This window comes from Dryobates pubescens, chromosome 6 (assembly GCF_014839835.1).
Source record: "Dryobates pubescens isolate bDryPub1 chromosome 6, bDryPub1.pri, whole genome shotgun sequence".
Classification (NCBI taxonomy): Eukaryota; Metazoa; Chordata; class Aves; order Piciformes; family Picidae; genus Dryobates; species Dryobates pubescens.
This window is the reverse complement of record NC_071617.1, coordinates 17983519-18002419: the sequence shown is the minus strand read 5'-3', so window position 1 is coordinate 18002419 and position 18901 is coordinate 17983519. Positions and strand designations below refer to the sequence as shown.

General features: G+C 39.5%; 1 protein-coding gene across 7 annotated transcripts in view; it reads left to right on the top strand.

Moving 5' to 3' along the window:
- The window catches only part of ARID1B (AT-rich interaction domain 1B), a 333914-nt gene that overhangs the window by 103311 nt on the left and 211702 nt on the right, over positions 1 to 18901 (top strand). For all 7 annotated transcript variants that reach the window (XM_054162697.1, XM_054162694.1, XM_054162693.1 and 4 more), the window contains exon 4: positions 2706 to 2816. In XM_054162697.1, the coding sequence (XP_054018672.1) occupies positions 2706 to 2816 (111 nt within the window). The remainder of the gene's footprint in view (positions 1 to 2705; positions 2817 to 18901) is intronic.

Sequence of the window (18901 nt, the reverse complement as noted above, 5' to 3'; positions counted from 1 at the left end):
TATTTTGTTTATGAAACCAACCTCTTACTGAAATATGCTATTATTTAATAGTCATTGTTTAGTGTACAAATAGATTTGTTTTATTGGACAATGTATATGTATGAACACATAAAATGGTACACATACCTCTGTGTACATTTCATCTGGGAGATTGCCGTGCCTGCAACTTACTGCAAGCAAACTAATTCTTTACTTCTCAAGAGCCACTTACCAAGTTTCCAGAGATCCAAGTATCTAAATGGCTTTATGGAGAATGTAAGCAAGAGCATGTGATCTCATGCTCTTGGAGTGCACAGGTATCCACATCATAACAAACACCAATGTCTGCAGTAATTGTTTCCAAACATCATCTAGAATTGAGCAAATAGATTTGATTTTCCTACAGTCAGAAAGGAAAGAACTTTGAAACAGTGCATTTAATAATACAAAGGTGACATATCTGGGATTTTTAATGTTCTCTTCAGGGTGCAGAAAGAGGTTTCATAGATAGTTTTGAAATACCCAGGTAAAAGTAAATTTTGCTCAACATGCAATATTTCTTGTGAGGAAGCATGCTGTCTCTTCCCTCTCCCTGCAGCTCCCCCTGGAAATTTCAGTAGGAAGCAAGGTTAAAACATGTGTGGAAAAAAGCATGCTTGGTACTTAGTAAGGAATTAATAGCTCTTGATTTTTCAAACTAGAAAGTATGTTTTGTTTCCCAGCAAAATCTCATAGTGTCTGTTGAGAAAAAGGAGCAGCTGCATTTGTGAAATGATGTCTCCTAAACTGAATATTCTATTTATCCTTTTTTTCACCACTCTTGATATTTCTGGGTGGTTTTTTGATGTTATTTTAATAAGCAATTCTTCCTTGCTGTATTTTTTAAGAATTAGGAAAGAAGGGTGTTGAGCATAGAACTGGAAGTTAAAATCTGGGATTGCTGGGTTTATTACAGATGCCTACACAGTGACAACCCCTGGCGTGTGTGTGTGAGTGTGTGTGTGCATGCATGTTTTTAAATAAAAAGGGAAGCAGAGGTTTGCTCATTTGTTTGCCTATTGTGAAGCTGTCCTGCACCTTTCCACTCCTTTGTGCTGGGCTGAAGGCTGCTGAATGGAGGCCTTGTGCCATTTGTTGATTTTAAACCTCACTGTTAATCCACAGGAACCTGCTGGTGTGCGCAGCAGGAGAGCTGTGTGACAAGTGGAAGTCTGGGCGGGGGGGAGCATGGGGGGTCACAGTGGATAATAATCATTCAGCCATCAGCCTTTGTCACCCTTAAGCCTAATTGTTACCCTATGCTGGTAACCACATTGAAGTGTTGGCCTTTTAAGTGTTTCTTCATTTTGCTTGGCACAGGCTTAGGGATAAGATCATTTATTGCTGGGTTTACATCATATCAGGTTTGATAGAGTCTGTTTTATTAGTCCTGTTGAACTTTCTGTGTCCCTTAAAATAATTTGGGAGAGTCCAAAGTTGTGGAAGGGGCTGAATAGAAATAGTATGGTTGTTAACAAATTTTCCTCTCTCTGTAGCTAGACTTAAAACAGGCAGAAAGTTGTCCTGCTTGGCAGACCATCTGCCTTTTAGACTCTGTGCCTGAGCAGTAACTGTTGATAGAGAAACTCGGCTGTCTGAACAGCCCTTTATAAGGAGCAGCAGCAAGGCAGTGTTCAAGCTGTGACAGGATGGGGCAGTGGACAGCTTTCCCTGCCCCTTCACATGTGTGCACAGAGGCATGTGTGTACTTTCAGGTACTGACAGTAAACTTGGGAGGGAGAGGGGAGAACTAAACCATTTGAAAATGACGAAAAACCTTCAAGGTGAGATTCTAGCGGTTGGGAACTGGTTCTTCAACTTTCCCTGCTAGTTACACATGCTGAAATTGCTCCTGCACTTCTATTTTAAGAAGTCATCATAGAAGCTGCTACAGTAGCTAAAATGAAGCCTGAATCTAAACTTTTGCAATGGACAAGTATCTATACATGTGAAGTAAGCTTGTGTTGTGGTCTGGGGGATGGCATGGGGAAGGTTGTTTTGTTGCTCCCTCCCCACTATGCAGTGGGTGTTATGTTAGACAATTACCTAAGACTGCTTGGGCTTGTATAGGGAAGACGACCCCTAGGTTGCTAGTCCAGACTTTGGAACCACTCTTGATCAAACACACTTTCATTCTAATCCATTGGATGAAACATGCCACCAGCAGATGCAGTGACTACACTGTGTGCTACAGCCTGATAGCCTGTTTGCACATTGTGCCAGCAGTAGTGATGGTAAATCTGGCGTTCTTACAGGAGTCTGATTACACAGCATGATTACAATATTATTTTCAAGTCTGGTCTTCCACCTGGCTCATTACTTCATCAAAATGCTTGAGAATGCATCTCAGAGTAGGATGAGTGTTTTGACCACGTTGTGCTTGGTGCTGTTTTGTGGTAAAAGGGGATTATTTAGCAGTTTTGTTGTGTTTTTTTCCCATGTTCCAGTGGTATGACTCCCTGCCACTTGTCAGATGGTGCTCTGCTCCCTGGATTTCTTTACAAACAATGAAGGTCATAGTGGTACCTATGTGGGCTTAATACTTCCATCAAGAAGATTTAATTAGTGAAAGAGTCTGATAAAATAACCCATAAGCACTCAGCTTTTATATTTTCACCCTTCTCAGGTGTATATTTAATTGTAGTTACTGAATCAGCTTAATGATTCTGTTACAACTGTTGTTGCAGGACATGTCTCAGGAAGGCTATGGAAGCAGATCTCAGCCCCCTATGGCCACAGGAAAGCCTAACCATGAAGACTTGAATCTAATCCAGCAAGAAAGACCATCGAGCTTACCAGTAAGAAATGAATGTTTCTTTGAGTATTTTAAACGGAGAGCATTTCACATAGCATTTAATTGTATCTCACCACTGATGAGCAGATGAGAAGTATTGAAAAAAGAAACATTAAATGAGGCTGATCATAAACTTGTTAAATACTTGATGAGGACAGCTTGTATATAAGTGGACTTTGCTTAGGCTTGTTCTGGTTCAAAATAGCACTAAACAGTGCATGTGAATGTTTTGTGCTTGTGCACATGTGTATTTGCATAGAGGAAATGGACTGATAGTTATTTCTTTAGCTTTAGGAATTCCATACTTGCGCAAAAGAGTTTGGTGAAGAAGAGGCGTTTTCTCTGTGTCCTTTTGAAAGGATTTCAGTATCTTCTGGTTTAGAATACTGCCTTCAGGGTTTATTTGCTCCAAACCCTGAGAACCATTAATGAGTTTGACGCCTTAGTTATGCAACTATCTACTACTACAGAAGTGATTCTTGGGCTAGGTTGATACTTGGTTAGGAAATTAAACTCCTGTCATGGGTTGAGTTGAATTTATTAGTTTTTCTGGGCTCTATGCAGTCTACTGTGGGGAAATGTCACAAATTAATACATTTTGCAAAGACACTGCAGCTGCTTGTGTATTTGAAGTGCTTATTTCACCGTAATGGGCAAAGTATTCCTTAGCCTTGTATCTGTGTTCCCCATATGATTTGGAGATTTTGTTGTTTGTTGGTAGTAAAATAGCATGAATTTAAATCAACTAGAGTGTGTTCAGCTTAAATGGTGAAAACTTTTTATGAACTCTGTGACCTCTGGCTGGGAATCATGTCATAAATCTCTAGGATATTTCCTGCAGTTCACTGGGTGTGCATTCATTTGCAGTTGGAGGGATCTCAATGAAGAGCTTCCCTTATCAAGACACCAAATGTGTTTGTGAAATCTGCTAGAAAGTTGTCTATTTTATGTCTGGCACTTTGAGCTATTGTCAGTCCCTAAAAAGAGGGCAATAAACATCATCTTAGCATTACAAAGTTGTATCTTTGTCATGTAGGAGAGTTTATGTGCCACAGATTCTTACGTGACATTTGAGACATGAGTGTCTCAGGAGAAGCTATGGAAACTGGTGTGAGGAGAGAGATCCATTTGCTTTGAACTTGTGATTAATTTGACATTGTTTTGGAAAACCTTTTAAAAAAACGTTTCTGAGAAGGTCTCAAAAATCAATGTGGGCAATTACTTTAAAGGTAGTAGCTGCTGTGGACATTGAACTGTTTCACCAGCAACTACCACTAAACCCACGGCCTAAACTACCCACTGAAAGCAGTGATATTAGAAGGGACTTTTCACCTCTCAGTTTTTCATGAACATTTGTAACTTAAGTTACTTGTCAACTAAGGTTGCACTAATTTGCTTGTGTTTTTTCACAAATGGTTGTCCTACTTTTAATCCATGCTCTGTCCTACCTTCATGATACCTAAGCAGAGTATTGGGCATTGTCTGTGTCCCTGAGTGTGTGGTATATATAGTAGCTCATTATTATTATAGGTGTGAGTAAGCTGATAGTATTAACAGTGAATGTTAACCATTTTGGCCGCATGGCTTAAACTCTGAGCTGGTCCCAAATGCTGTTATTGTGAGGCTTCATTACTGAAAAGCTTTGATGTATAGCCAGGGTATACCTCATATACTCAAACCCCCTGTTGTTTGGATATGGAGGGGAATAGGAGGTATTTTTATTTTGTGTTTTGTTTTGGGGTGGGTGTTTTGGTTTTGTTAGTGGGGGATTTTTGTGGGTTTGTTGTGGGGGGTTTCATGTTTTGTTTTTCAAATTTAAAAACAATTGAAATCCCTCATATGTGGTGACAAGGCTTTGTGTGTGTGTGTTGAACGTGATAAATACTTTAATATAACTCAATTTGGGATATGGATGTCTTGACCATATGAACATGGTTCCCTGGAGCAAGAGAGTTCTGTATTCAGTTTTGAACCGCTTATGAATACCCTTAGTTGTTATCCCTTGTTTTCAAGATAATGCTGTTCTTCACAATGGTAGTCAGTAAGTTGTCCTCGTACAGTGAAGCTGGAAATTATAGCAGTGGTATTATACTTGTAATAAAATTCAGTTATGTTTTGTTTCATGATATCCTGGCATTTATACAATTTGACCATTAGCTTTTTATTTCTCTAAGGGTATTGTGTAAAATCACAGCAGCTACATAGCAAGCTTATACAAGTGTCTAAAAACAGCAAAAGAGATGTAATTCTAAATGGTGAATGGTATTCTCTGATGTGGCTTTGAAAAGAGACTTTCCCTTTGATGGATCTGAAGAGGAGCTGACCGCTTTCTGCAGCACTGAATGCTGGCTTGTGTCATCCGTTGGGGGAGTTTTTTCAGCAGGTTTGTGTCACAGTAAGCACAGCTAAACAGCTCAGTAGTTGTTCTGTTTCCTTCACACATTGTATATAAAAGTCCTGGCATGAATGTTCCCATAAAGTTCAAAGCAGACAAATTTGTAATGTGGGATGGTAACAAATGGCTACAAACAAAATATGGCTTTATTAGCTACTTCTAGTGGCCTGTCAATTTATATACAATGCTTGCTTTCCTTTTCATAACTCCTCTGATATCTGGAGAGTTTGACCTGTGGGTCTCTGACCATGTGGAGTCACTGAGAGCTCAAATTAAAAGTTGCACAGAACAGTGCTCTGAGCGCTTTTGTTGGGGTCACAATTAGACGGAAATCTCAAGCTTTTGAGAAAACATGGGAGTTAGGTACTCTGTGAAGGAAAGGAAGTAATAAACAGAAACTGCTCCCTATTAGAGTGGAGGAATAAAAGGGGAGAGACCAGAATGAAATTATCTGAAAGACAGCTACTAAAGAACATATTTATTGAGGGATAGTTGCAAAGTACACAATTCTGCTGTTGTGAGAAAGCTCACAGGACAAAGCTTACAAATGATATACCTGCAAATTTGTTGTTTCAGGAGGAAACAACAAGGAGATTGTGTGAGCAGTAGGCTGTGTGTGGCTGTGAAGATTAATCCTTTATTTTGTCTTTAATGAGGAATTAAAATGTTTGGTGTATTTTTCCATTGTGCTGATAGAATGAAGAGCAGAAAACAGATGATTTTTTTTATTACTGTTATGAGTATGAAAGCAATTTCAGATAGGCATTGGTAGTTTTGCTATTACTTTCCTTTGTTCTAATAGGCTGCTTTTTTTGTCCGCTGTCAAGTGTGCTCGTTTGAGCTATGAGGTCAAAGGGCCTACCCGCAGTTGCCATGCTTTTGAAACAGTTTCTGCTTAGTTTTTCTTGTTGCAACCTACAGGTAAAGTTCTGTTGTAAGGCATGGCAATTGCAGCCCTGCTGTGTGCCCTACAGTGTACTGGCTGTGCTGTTCCATTTCCTTCACCGTCACCCCTGGGACTGGCAAGTGAATCTCACTTGGGGAATTGAACCAGATGAGAAATAATCACTCTTTATTTATGAGTTAGTTTTTGACTGAGTTGCTGTGTAATTAAATGGGCATCAGTGATACCTTGCAAGAGAAGGTGGGAATCAGAGGCTGTCATGGGAAGGGGGACAGCGTGGGACTGCAGCTTTGATTTTAGCCATGTGTTAAAAGATTGTAAGATCTTGTTGGAAGGATTTAAGATGCTGTCAACCTGTCAGCTGAGACGTGGTGGTACAGCAGATCCCAGTGTTCACATTCAGGCCCTGCAGCAGTCATGGGGCCCCAGACAGAAGAGTTTGCTGCTTTTTTGTCATGTAAGTTTTCTCCCAGTGTACATCCCTGAGCTGTTTAATACAGTCAGAGAGTGCAAGCCCAGAACCATGAGTGTGCACAGCTGGAGGCTGCAGGGAAGGTGGCCCTTGGCTGCATCAGTGTAAACTGTAGGGAAATTGTGGCCTTAGCCTTGTAACTTAGCTCAGGTTCATCTTATGTTTACGGGAGGTTGTGACTGTTGAAGGCAGAAGGTTGTATGTGGAGTTGAGGGCATTGCTGCTTTACTAGGTCACTCAGAATTCTGATTTCTTGAATTAATTCTGTGATGATAGGACTAAGGGGAATGGAACAGAAATAGAAATGGGTAGATTCAGATTGGATGTTAGGAAGAAATTCTTCCCCATGAAGGTGGTGAGACACTGGAACAGGTTACCCAGGGAGGTTGGTGGAGGCCCCATCCCTGGGGGTTTTTAAGGCTGGGCTGGATATGGATCTGAGCAACGTGAACCAGTGTGAGGTGTCCCTGCCCATAGCACGGGGTTGGAACTGGATGATCTTGAAGTCCCTTCCAACCCTAACAATTCCATGATTCTGTCAGTTATTCACTGGGGCTTTTCAGAGGCAGAGTAATTTCTATGCAAAACAAAAATAGTAGCCAGGAATGGAGGTACGGAATGCTGCTTGTATGTTGTCCAGTGCTGTGACCTGAGAATTTTCATTGTGGTTCTGCAACATCCATAGTTACATGACCTTCAGTGTCAGGTAGGTCTCAAATAATACATACTGTTGCTTAGACAGATAAACATTTTAAGATGCTAGTTGCCTTCTTTCATTACGATTGGTGCTGTGGAGAACTGTATATCAACAATCCCTTCCTGATTTTATTAACTGTTTCACAGTTCTGTTTTACCTCATTTTAATGAGCCTCTAAAGAATGTTTCATGTGCTGGGCAGTCATTTCTGTGGTCAACACACTTTTTTCATTGTGGAAGGAGGGTACTAAATTAGATTCCAGAGGACTTCTGTTGAGAACTAGTAGTGAACTAAATTCTAAATACAAGTATAGTAGATACACTTGGCTCATGGAGCAGCATCATTTCAGATGCATCTTAATAGGTTCAGGCTGTGAGGATGGTTTGGGAACCCACATTCCCTTGTCTCACTTGTAGAATATGAAGTAGCTTGGAAAGTCATCTTGAGCAAACTGTGCTCCCTGAACGAATGCCTTTAATGGGTGAAGTCTTAATAGATTACAAAAACAGTTTCCAGCATTATTTGAGAAACTGTGGTTGAGTTATCAAGAGATATTTTTTCTTTTCTCAGATGTTAAACTACTGGGGCAAGAGACATTGGTGACAATTATAAAGAACTTAGTCCAGTAAGCCCTAATTGTGATCAAAGTTGTGGGCATTACCATAGTATAAAAGTTAATTACTACTGTAGCCTCTTTTGTTAAGGAGAGGTTATGCAGCAACCCTGTTTTTTTGGTAGTCCTTCTTGGATTCTTTGCAGGTAGTCAAATTAGAGAGTTTGATATAAATAGGGAAGTGCTTTTAAAAAATAAAAAATATTGCTTCTGATTTGAGAAAGGATGAGGGAAGTCCAGTTCTTAGCTGATAGATGCGTGTGTAGTACATACATATGTGCCTGCATAGCAATTTGGTCATGTAGCTATTTGTTTCTATTCATGTCTCCATCTGAAAAAAACTGCTTGGGAGTATATTAAATCATGATCAAGAAGGAAATGTGAGTATGTAATATTTGAGAACTAAATTCTCAATTGTTTTTACATCAAGCAGAATAAGACTGGTGTGCCTCCTTCCCACTTTCCCTTCTTTTTTTCTCCCTGCAATGTTGTAAAATAAATGAATGATCTTGTTTTCCTTTGTTTGGGTCAAGAAATTTTAGCTGGAAATTGTTACTCTGTGAAAGAAGATTATTGACTCAACAAGCTTTCAATTTTCAGTGAATAACACTCCCACCCTCTAGCTTCAGGAACATGTGGTGCATGCATTCTATTTTAAAGTACAGACTGTAATTTAAAACTGAGGCAGTTTGATGCCCCACTGAACTTTGTTTAAGCCTGGAATAAAAAGAAAAAAAGCTTCAAGTTGCAAAGAAGTGACTAAGCTTTCTCAAAGGCTTTTCTTAGCCTTTATACACAGTGTTGGAAAAAGTTGATATGTTTTCCATGTCATTTTAATTCTAGATTAAGTGCCATTGCTAGGTGGTTGGTTTTGTTTGTTTTTCTTGCTATTCCATCTAGTAGCAAGAACAAATTTTATATAACACGTGTCAATTATATCTATTTCAATGAGTCGCTGAGGTGCCAAACGTGTTCTTTTGTTGATGGTGGTATGCCTATGGATTCCGTAAACGGCCTCACGTTTGTGTCCTGGTGTTGATGAGAGTAGTGGGTCAGATCCAGTGAGAACCACTGCAGTTGCACTGACACGGATGACGTTATCAGGGGGTAAACTTACACTTTGTGTGTGCCATTGAAAATCTTAGCCCACTCAGTGTTCATGCAAGTTTTACATTTGACTTCAGTGAAGACAGGATCTCATGTAGGTGACCAAATGGAGTCACTGTCTGAGAGTTAACTTGTACATTCAGTTTAAGTCCCATTTTTGGGGAAAAGCACAGTTAGAGTAGTGCAGAGCAGCCCTGGGCCTATGTCATTTATGTAGGGTTAAACGGAAACATAGAAACCAAAATTGTTAATTATTGAATTACATATTCTTGCTATTAAAATTTGTAATGGGAATAGAAGGTCCTATTAATAATTTGTTTGTGCTTTACAACATTACTTGGTTTTGCTTCATAGATTGAGAAATATTTATTCAGACCTCAATACATAACTTATGTGGGAAACCTGCTAAGGGGTTATAGATCCCAGTAGTGGTTAAGGTTGCAAAAACTTACATTTGAATAAGCCAATGTTGTCCTAAGTGGAATATTTTTTCCTATAATGTTTTCCTATAATGTTTTCTGAAGCCATGGGGAGTTGCATCAACATACTTTATACCTCCAAATACCAGGACAATATTAATGCCCATTAGAAAAATAAGAAACTAGATTTAGTGTGGGTGGTTGAAGTAATTCCATACCCCCCTACCCCGAGTTGTTCCCTCCCTCAAAGGCCTCCATAACCAAGGCAACTGGACTACGCTTCTGGTAACTCAACACCCAAAGCTTGCAACTTTAAATGAGAGGCCAGCTGAAAGCCCCTAAAGTTACTTCAGTATGGAAGGCCATAAATAGGTGCCTCTGCATGGTGCTTCAAAGGAATGTACCTGCACTAACTGTCCTTTCAATCTGCCTAAATTTCCAAGTCAGTGCCTTTAGGTTCTGCATTTGGTAATCTAACCCTAAAACGGTAGGGGTTTTTTTGGCCTGAGTCTTAATTATTATTTTTTGAACATTTTACACTGTGTGTGTGCATATATGTAGTGTGTATGAAAGAATGCATGTCTTACCTGCTTGGTTATTTGTAAATTTTGAGTTGATAGCATACTATAAATTCCAAAGCTTAATATATTCACTGGTGCATGTCTCTTGTTCATGCCTCTGTGAACACTGGGATTACGACACAGAGACAAGAGTATTACTCACTTGAATACCATTTCGGGAAGTACCTGAGACACTGTAAACATTCTTACTTGTATTTTTACCACATGTATTCCTGTAAGATAGGAATTTATTTTTTTTCCAGAATGACTCCTCCACTTGTGCTCAGCAACCATTGTGAAATGTGTGCTCAGCTTCATAACCTTGACTAAACACAGTAACTGATTCTGGCCAATACATCCAAAGCCTACCAGTAGATCCCTTTTCTTTTTCTCTTCTATCCATTCTAGTTTACTGGGATTATTCTGGTGCTATTGTTGCAGCCTTCATGTAAGAAATAAAGAAAAAGAAACAAAACCCAAACAAACAAAATGAAAAAAAATCAAACAAAAGGAAAATTACTAGTCTTTGATGTGAAGCTCGTATCAAGAGAGGTCCTGGCCCACTTGCTGTTTCTGTGTAAGCAGATGTTTGTGCAGTCACGGTCAATAGTGTTAAGATTACGCCAGGTTTCACAGTGCTTTGATTGTCTGTGGTGTATCCATAATTGCTGGGGATTATAGGCACCATCACAGTGCAAACGGGAAGTGTTTGCAACGTATTATTTGTTTTGTAGTACTACTTTAGAATCCTTAATAAAATCAATCTTTTAGTGTGTGGTGTAAGACACACATTTTGCTTTATTTTTTTTGAGGTTTGAAACAAGTTTTAAAATTTCTCTCAAAGGTGTTTTGTTAAAACCTAGTGTCTTAATGCTTAAACCTCTGAAACTTTCCTTTTGCTGGATCCTTACGTCTTAGATTCACTATGAATTAAGACAACAATTCATGGTGGCTTTTTACAGAATCTGTGCTATGTTGTGCTATGTGTGAGAAGTGCTTCTGAAGTGTGTTACAAATAAATAGGCTTCTGTTACCAATTTACCTTTAAAAAAATAAAAATGTATACACTAAATGAGGGTGAGTCCTGCCTATGTCTTGGAAAGCATGGTAACTCACTGCATCAATTTTCCTTAACGTCATGCAGATTACTCTGTGCCATTTCCCATATAGTTTCAGACACAATTCTGCTCCCACAAGACTTTATAAAAGAGGGTCCTGTTTGAATCAGCAGTGTAATTTCAAGGGCTGAAGCATCAAAGTGTGTTGAAATCAAGACAGAAAAGGTTGATAACATCAGGAAACAGCTCCTTTCAGTCACCAGTGTTTAGGCTTTCGATCTTTTTCCTTCCATGCAAACAATTGCATATGATCCTTTTAATCTTCTCAACCTGTGAAATGAGACAATGTGTGTTATATTAGAATTGGGATCTATATTTTGAGACACATTTGGATAATTGCCTTAGTATAGGAAAATATGCCAATCTGGATGATTTATTTCGCATCATAGTTAAATGGCATGAATTTATAACAGATTGTGTAGTGTTGGGTTTGGTTTGTGTTTTGGTGTGGGGTTGTTTTGGTTTTTTCTCCCCCACCCCTTCAAGGTGGAAATTCACTTAATAGTTAGCTTCCACCATACCACTGAAGTGATCATTTTGGGAAGTAATATAAAGGTAAGCATACATGAGAGTTTGTGTTTTTATGCTTGCATGTAGTAATACATTATGCATCAGTAAGCTTTAGTAAGCTTTGCTGAATAGTAGTGGACCTAGCTGAGAGAACAAAACTTGTTTCATGCCATAGCATATGACACATTTATAGTGTCATAAGTGCTGAATTTTGCCCATGTGTCTTGCACATGAAAGAGTTCTAAAACATTATTATTTTTGTTTCTTAAACTGAAATCTATGCAATGGTCACTACTTTTGGTTTGGTTTTGAAAGGTATGGAAATAAAGGAACTGCAAGTGATCTGAGATATTTAGATCCACTCGCTAAAATCAAAATAATTCTAGCAAGATTATATAGGTACATAAAGTGGTGTATGGATTAAGCACAGACACTGGCCTTAGTGAGCTAATTCATTATGGCATGGGATAGAACAATGCAAACTGTTATCTATTAGGTTTTGACTTGTCTTACTATTTTTTCATATAATACTGCAGTGGAGATGGAAGAAAAACTCTGGATTGCCTCTTTCCCTTATTTAATTTACAGACCTTGTGAAGATTTTAATAATAGGTCTTAATGGAAGCTTCATAAAAACATAATTCTTTCGATCCTGTTTATCATTAGACACCTAAATGATAGGAGAAAAGTGAAGTTGTTCAGTGCAATTTTCAGCAGTGTTCTTCACTTCTATTGAAAAAAGTCTGTAAAATTTTAGAATCTGTGGTATTTTGTAGTTGTTTTCTAAGTAACATCTCATAGTTGTGGCTTCATTTGGATTCTCTCATAGTCTGTTTTCCCTGCAACTGTTGCTTTCCTTTGTTTTGCTTGTGCCTTTAAAGAGCACTTAGGAAGGCTGTATATATACACTACTGGTATTTTAAAATGATTGCTGATTCTTCCTGCACAGCTCGTTAGACATTTCTCTCCACTGGAAATCATGGTAACAGCCTTTTTGTTTCCATTCTGAGGTATGATGAAGTACAGGGATTTCTCTGGCTCTGGAAGTCTTTGGATGCTTCTGACCAGAGGGTTTTCTATTGCTTAGGCCACAGCTCAGTGTAAGAGGGGCCATTCAGGCTACCTGCAGAGTCGTCTTTCTCCTCTGCAAAGAAATAGAGGTTAGGTACCAGATCCTATCAAATGCTGATAGATGTGCCCACTCACATACATACACACACTTACAAACATTTTAGCTTTTTAATTTTTGCCAGTTAGAACCAGTGATTTCTAGAGCCTGCTTTTTAATACCTGTATTTGTAGCAGTACAGGTCAAATTGAAGTCAGTCCTGTTAAGTCCTTTACCTTATTTTTGCCAGAAAAACAAACTTTCCCCTCTTGTATAATAATTTTGATCACTTGACCTCCATTTCCATGGAGATGTGATCAGAGGGCTATAGTTAGCTAGCCATGCAAACTAAGAGCTGCCTTTTGTCACTTAAAGTATGCAATGAAAGTACAGATTTGAGGAGTAATTAAAGGACCTATAGACTGACAAGTATTTTCCCCCCACCACCCACATCATTAAAAATGTAATTTGGAAACGAAACATGGTCAGCTATGCAAAAAGTTTTTTTAAAAAATTTGTTTATTTAAAAGGAAAACAAAGCAAAACCAAACCCACTTATTTCTTTAGTCTTTAACTTCTAAAATTATTACTTTTTGAGTAGTCAAAGACATTTTGTATACTCTTCTATGTATAAATGGATTTACCAGACTCCTGATTCCCATGTGCTTTCTTTAGATGACATGGACTCAGTTTTGACAAAAACTGAATTTTGTAGTCCAGAGAACTCATATATTTATGTTTAAACATGTGCAGAGTGGGCAGCTAATGCTCCTCCAAGTCTAGTGTGGGTTACTCATTCAGAGTCACACTCAGGATCCAGCTCACTCTTTTGAGAGATGTGTACCTCCGAGTCTCATCAGGCTGAGTGACAAAGCCTAACAGCAAGTGCTGGCCCACTTTTGTGCTTTGGTCTGGGAGAATGTGGTTCAGGAACACAGTGTGTGGTGTGCATTTCTTCTCTCTTGGCAGTGCCCATGGCTGTCAGCTAAAGGACTGACATGTAATCTTAGACTGAAGTGTGTGCATGGGTGGTGGGTTTGTTTGCTAGCTAACGAACATGCTTTGTATCACTGTATTTGAGGTCTAGGCCTCTGAACACCTCTGGGCTGTCAGATCGGAAGGTGCCTTTCTGGTAAGTGTACAAAAGCTCATGGTACTTAATGAGCTGGCGAGAGGGAACCAGAGTGTTCCTTTTTGCAGAACAGGGTTGGGTTTAGGGAGCGTGTTACTTCTGTCTTGATTTCAGTACACGAGTAATGCTGTGAGGAATATGGCACCTAAAAGAGCTCCCAAAGACTCAGTGAAATGGATTTGAAAACCAAAATACTTCCAGTCTTGAATTCATGGCAGCAGACCATACTATTGCTATAATACAAGGCACAAACTACAGATTGACTTCTAGGTGGATACTTTTGTCACAGTAAGAGCATATTGATGAGACAATAGCATATAAGCTGTGTTAATGTAATTTTTTTTTCCCTGCCCTTATAATTACTCTTTTATTGCATTTATCCGCATAGTGGCAAAACTTGAAAGTGAGCTTTCTCCTTTCCTGTGAGAGTCTTCTCCACTGAACCAATCCTGCAAGTATCCCTACTCTTTTCATGTAGGACCAAAAAAAAAAGTGTAAGCGACTTCCTTTGTAGTTGTGGTTGGAATGGCACTATAAAACTAAAAAGCACGTTGATTTAGTAAACTCGGGTTCTCGCTCTTAGGCCGCCCACCGCCCCCTCCCCCCGGAGCGGCGCCCGGCAAAGGCAGCGATAGGAGCTCTGCGGAGGTGGCTTAGCGAGGCCCTGGGAGCTGTCATCCTGCCGCGGAGCCCCTCGGACTTGATGGAGGGGAAGGGCGGTGGGTGCCGTTCTCGCTGTTGCTGGGCACGAAGCGAAGGCGGCAGGCAGGGCCTCGCGCTCTGCGCCTTTCCGCCAGGCCTGGGGCCGGGGGGGGCTCCCCCGAGGCCGAGCGGGCGGCGGCTTAGGCCGCCTCGAAACCGTCCTGGGCATTTTTATAATTGATCATCAGCTGACACCGCCCGGGCAGAAAGCTCTCACCGCTCCCTCTGGCTGCTGCAAGTCTGAAATTACATCTTTGTCTTTGAAGTCGGGCGCACTGTTAGCGTCGCCATGGCGACGGGGCGGGTAATGGCCTTCGCCGAGCGGAGGCTGGTATTTAGCGCTGAGCGCGCCCTGCACAAGGCCTCGCTCTCCAGAGCGGTTACTGAACTGTCCCCTCTTAGAAAATGTTTAGAAATTGCGTTTTCACATGGCCTTACCAGATTAATAGTCATGGTTTATTTCGTTTTAACTACAAGGATAAAAGCATTATTCCATTAAATGGGTAGCTTCCCCCCCCACCCCCCCACCCCTTTGGTTTATGCATTATTAACACAAGCTTTCCTGTTTTGCTTGTAACATTTTATAGGCTCTTTCAAACATGTAGTCAGATTTGCTCTGTTGCTCTTTTATTTTTCAGGACTTAACCCCTTCTCTCCTTGATCGTGGCTTCAAAAACTTGGAGGAAAGCCTCTCGCAGCTCTGATTGCTCGCATTTAATGTGTTTAGAAACAGAAAAAGGCTTTCCTTTTATTTCTTTTTTTTTACACTATTTTGAAGAATTCTGCCTTTTTTGAAGCAGTCTACAGAGGGATGCAGATGGGTCTGTTCTTGTCATTTAATTGAAGCAGATGCTGAAGTCAGCACACATGAGCCTTGATAGTGTTGTGAAGAGTTTGAGTCAAGGAGGTATTTTGGTCTTGCATTTTAATTTGCGTGCCTGTCTTCTCTTCTGCCTTTAGTGTTGTCACCCCACTGTACATGCTGTGTTTTGTTGGCAGCCTTCAAAAGAGAAGCACCTTGATACTGAAGGACTGGGAACCAAAAAAATCCAGAACAATCCTGGGGCCACACTATCCTCACTGCTTTCCTCATTAACACGGAGCCAGTGAAATAGATCTAGACAAGTAGAAGTAATATTATAAACACAAACTGTAGGCTTTGTTTCACTTTTCCAGTGCTCTAAAATATAGCTTTCATTTTATTCTCTAGTAGGAGGCATATATCCAAGTGAAGTCAAGTGTTATGGATACAGGGATTCAGTCATCCCTGCCAGCTCAAATGGTCTATTAAAAACTTGGAGGCTTAGAAGCAAACTTCATAATTCCCCTCCCCCTGCCATTAATTTTTTTTCTTTCTAACTGTGAATTTGTTGTTACAGTGTTATAGGGTGCATACCAGCACCTTACCTTGTCTGGTCTGGATCACAGATCCTGCTCTGCTAAATGCTTTCAAGGACATCTTGGGCAAAAGCAAATACCCCTCCATATTTGTACTCTTTTTATTGATGTAAATGGTACCTCTTGTAGGATGAACTTTCAGCTTCTGGACACAGGACCGAAACATGGAGATTTTTTTCACCTACCCAGCTGGACTGTAAACTGTGCTTCCCGCTCTTGGCAGGGAGATTGTGCTTGCAGAGCTCCTGCTCTCCCCTCACGCATCCATCTTCAGCACTTGATGTCTCAGCTCTGTGTTTGTTCCTGCATGCAGCTTTTCAGCCGTGTGACTCCCACAGACACCTTTGGTGAATAACACTGCTTCTCAAACTCAAGTGAAATTCATTACCTACCTCAGGAGGGCCCAGGGGTAGATTCAAGAGGGGTAGTCAGCCTAACTCCCTGACCAACCAAGACCAGCATGAGGCCTATCCCTACTCTTGGACAACAGCAGCTGTGGGCTATGTTGTGGCCCAGTGTGGAGTTGTGTGGTAGTGTTGGCACATGTGGCAATAATATACTGTTTTTTTTTAGTTTTTTATGTATGTGGTTTTTAAAGAGTCTGTTTAAATACTAAAATAAAAAACCCCAAGTAGTTCTGGGAAGTCTGCTCCAAGTGGGGATATGCTATTGCATATATTAAGTAGGCTGGACTAGGGGTTTTCTCTCATCTCCTGGTTTTGTTGATAGGAATTTAATTATTTGAGTTGCATTCTCCTTAAATCTGCAAATTATGGTAAAAATAGACAAAACAGTTTACATCCTATTAATAAAAAATTACTAATTGCTTATAAACCAGGCATATCTTTATCCACACAGGCCTTTTTAAAGTTGCTGCTTAATCTTTTTTTCTTTTTTTAATCACTAAATAAACATGTCTTGGCAGTCACTGCATGTGAAACCAAAACCTGGATGTGGACAAAATGCAAACACACTATACTGATTTTCATTAGCATATCTATCTCCTAGAACATTTATTTTTTCATCTTCTTGTAAATTGATTTTTTACATGGTTGTGACTGGTATTTGATCTGTATATTTGTAGTAACTGACTTATGTAAAAGCCAGGTCTTGGATCTCCCAACATGAATACATTATGGAGGTGACCTAGTGGGTCTGTAGTTAAGGTTGCACTGAGTTTTCACTTAAAATGACGTTTAAATCCCTTAATTAAACATTAAAACTTGCACGAATTCTCAAACATGGACTGTTTCAATAAAGAGGATAAACTTTAATTATTTAGGTACTCAATGTTCTTCTTAGTGCTCTATTTGCAGAATTCAGAACACCTTAAAATTATTCTTTCCTCAGGTTTTTCTGGAGTTCCTGGTATTTTCACTTTCTCCATTCTTTTGGCTAAGCCTTTCATTGCTGCAGTTGGCGTATCTCTGACTGGATAAAACTATGACAATTAACATGATTTAACTAAAACCAGTTCAGCTTTAATTGTAATAATGCACAATACAGAAGAACATATAGAAAAATAAGAAAGGTCTATATATTGTATTAGTTTTTGCCACAGGAATCAAATGATATATTGATTATTTGTAGCTCATATCAGTCATTGACTCCAAGGATTTGGAATGAAAGAAAAAATTCCTGTAGAAACCAGTGTTACATATATAAACAATATCTATATTCAGATCCCTTAGGCTCCAGCTATTCATCTTAAGTAGCTGGTAATCGAGACAAAATGGAGAGGGGGAAAAAAAAGGGGGGGGGGGCAAAAAAAAAAAAAAAAAGCCCCATTCCTCATGGTCTGTGAAAAGCTGAAGTTTATTGAGTTTTTAAGCTGTGATCTGTGTGTGATCTGTGTTTTCCCATGGTTTTCAGTGGACTGCCCCTGTGGTCATGTATGCTTATTAGTTCAGGGCTCCTGTCCCCTGAAACACCACAGCTAGTACTTTTAATTTATTTATTTTTAATTGTTGTCCTGTTATCGTCAGCAGCTAGGGTCTGCACAAATGGTTATTAATTCTATGAGACAACAGTGTTTCAGAGTATAATAGTTCAAATTATTCATTTGAAGAATTGCTTATTGGTTTAGGCATTAGATGAAAAGTAAAATTCACAGGAAGTCCTTGTTGTCTCCAGTGTAGATCTCAAAGATCTTTTAGTGTAGGGATTGACAAGCTGAAAGGGAAAAGGTTTGTTGCATTTACACACCACAAGGTTCATGTGGAAAGTCATGTGAACAGAAACTATTTGGCCTGAAATTCAGTTTCTTTGGTGATGAATTTCTTGAATTTTACTGACTCCACTTGGAGTGGAGCCTTGAACAGTCTGAAAGAAAGTATAATGGAGAATAATACATAAGTGGAGCTAATAATGAAATAACCTAGAGAGTCTAATTTGTGTGGGTTCAGATCTTTGGTTATAGTAACACATTAGTGGTATATTTATAGTTTTTTGGGCTTGATAGCCTGTGCAAAGTCTCCTCATTCTTTGTGGGGGGAAAGGGAGGGAAATGTTAAAAAAACAGGTCCAAGCACAGTATATACATTGAGACAGCAAGGGGTTAAAGAAATGTAATTTTGCATTCTTCAGTAAATGTTCTGCAGTCAGCAATACAGCAAGGATTTTATAGAAGCTAAACAAAACCAAAAGGATGACAGGGAGAATATGGAGAGAAGGTCAGATGCAAGGATTCTCCTAGGGTTTTCTCATATTTGCTTTTCCTTTGTGACTCTCCTGTTAGAAACAGAAGATAGCATTATGGTCTGTTGGTTCCTCCAACTGATAATGTACACTTAATCCTTTGCTTTATGGTAGTGGTAGAGGTGAATGTATGGATCTAGTTTTTGAGTTCTGAGCCATCCCAGTGCTTGCCATGGTCCTTGCACATTCCCCCAGCTCTTAGTTACTGCAAGGAGTGTTTTGTATCTCTGAACATTGAACATTTCAGCAAATGTTAC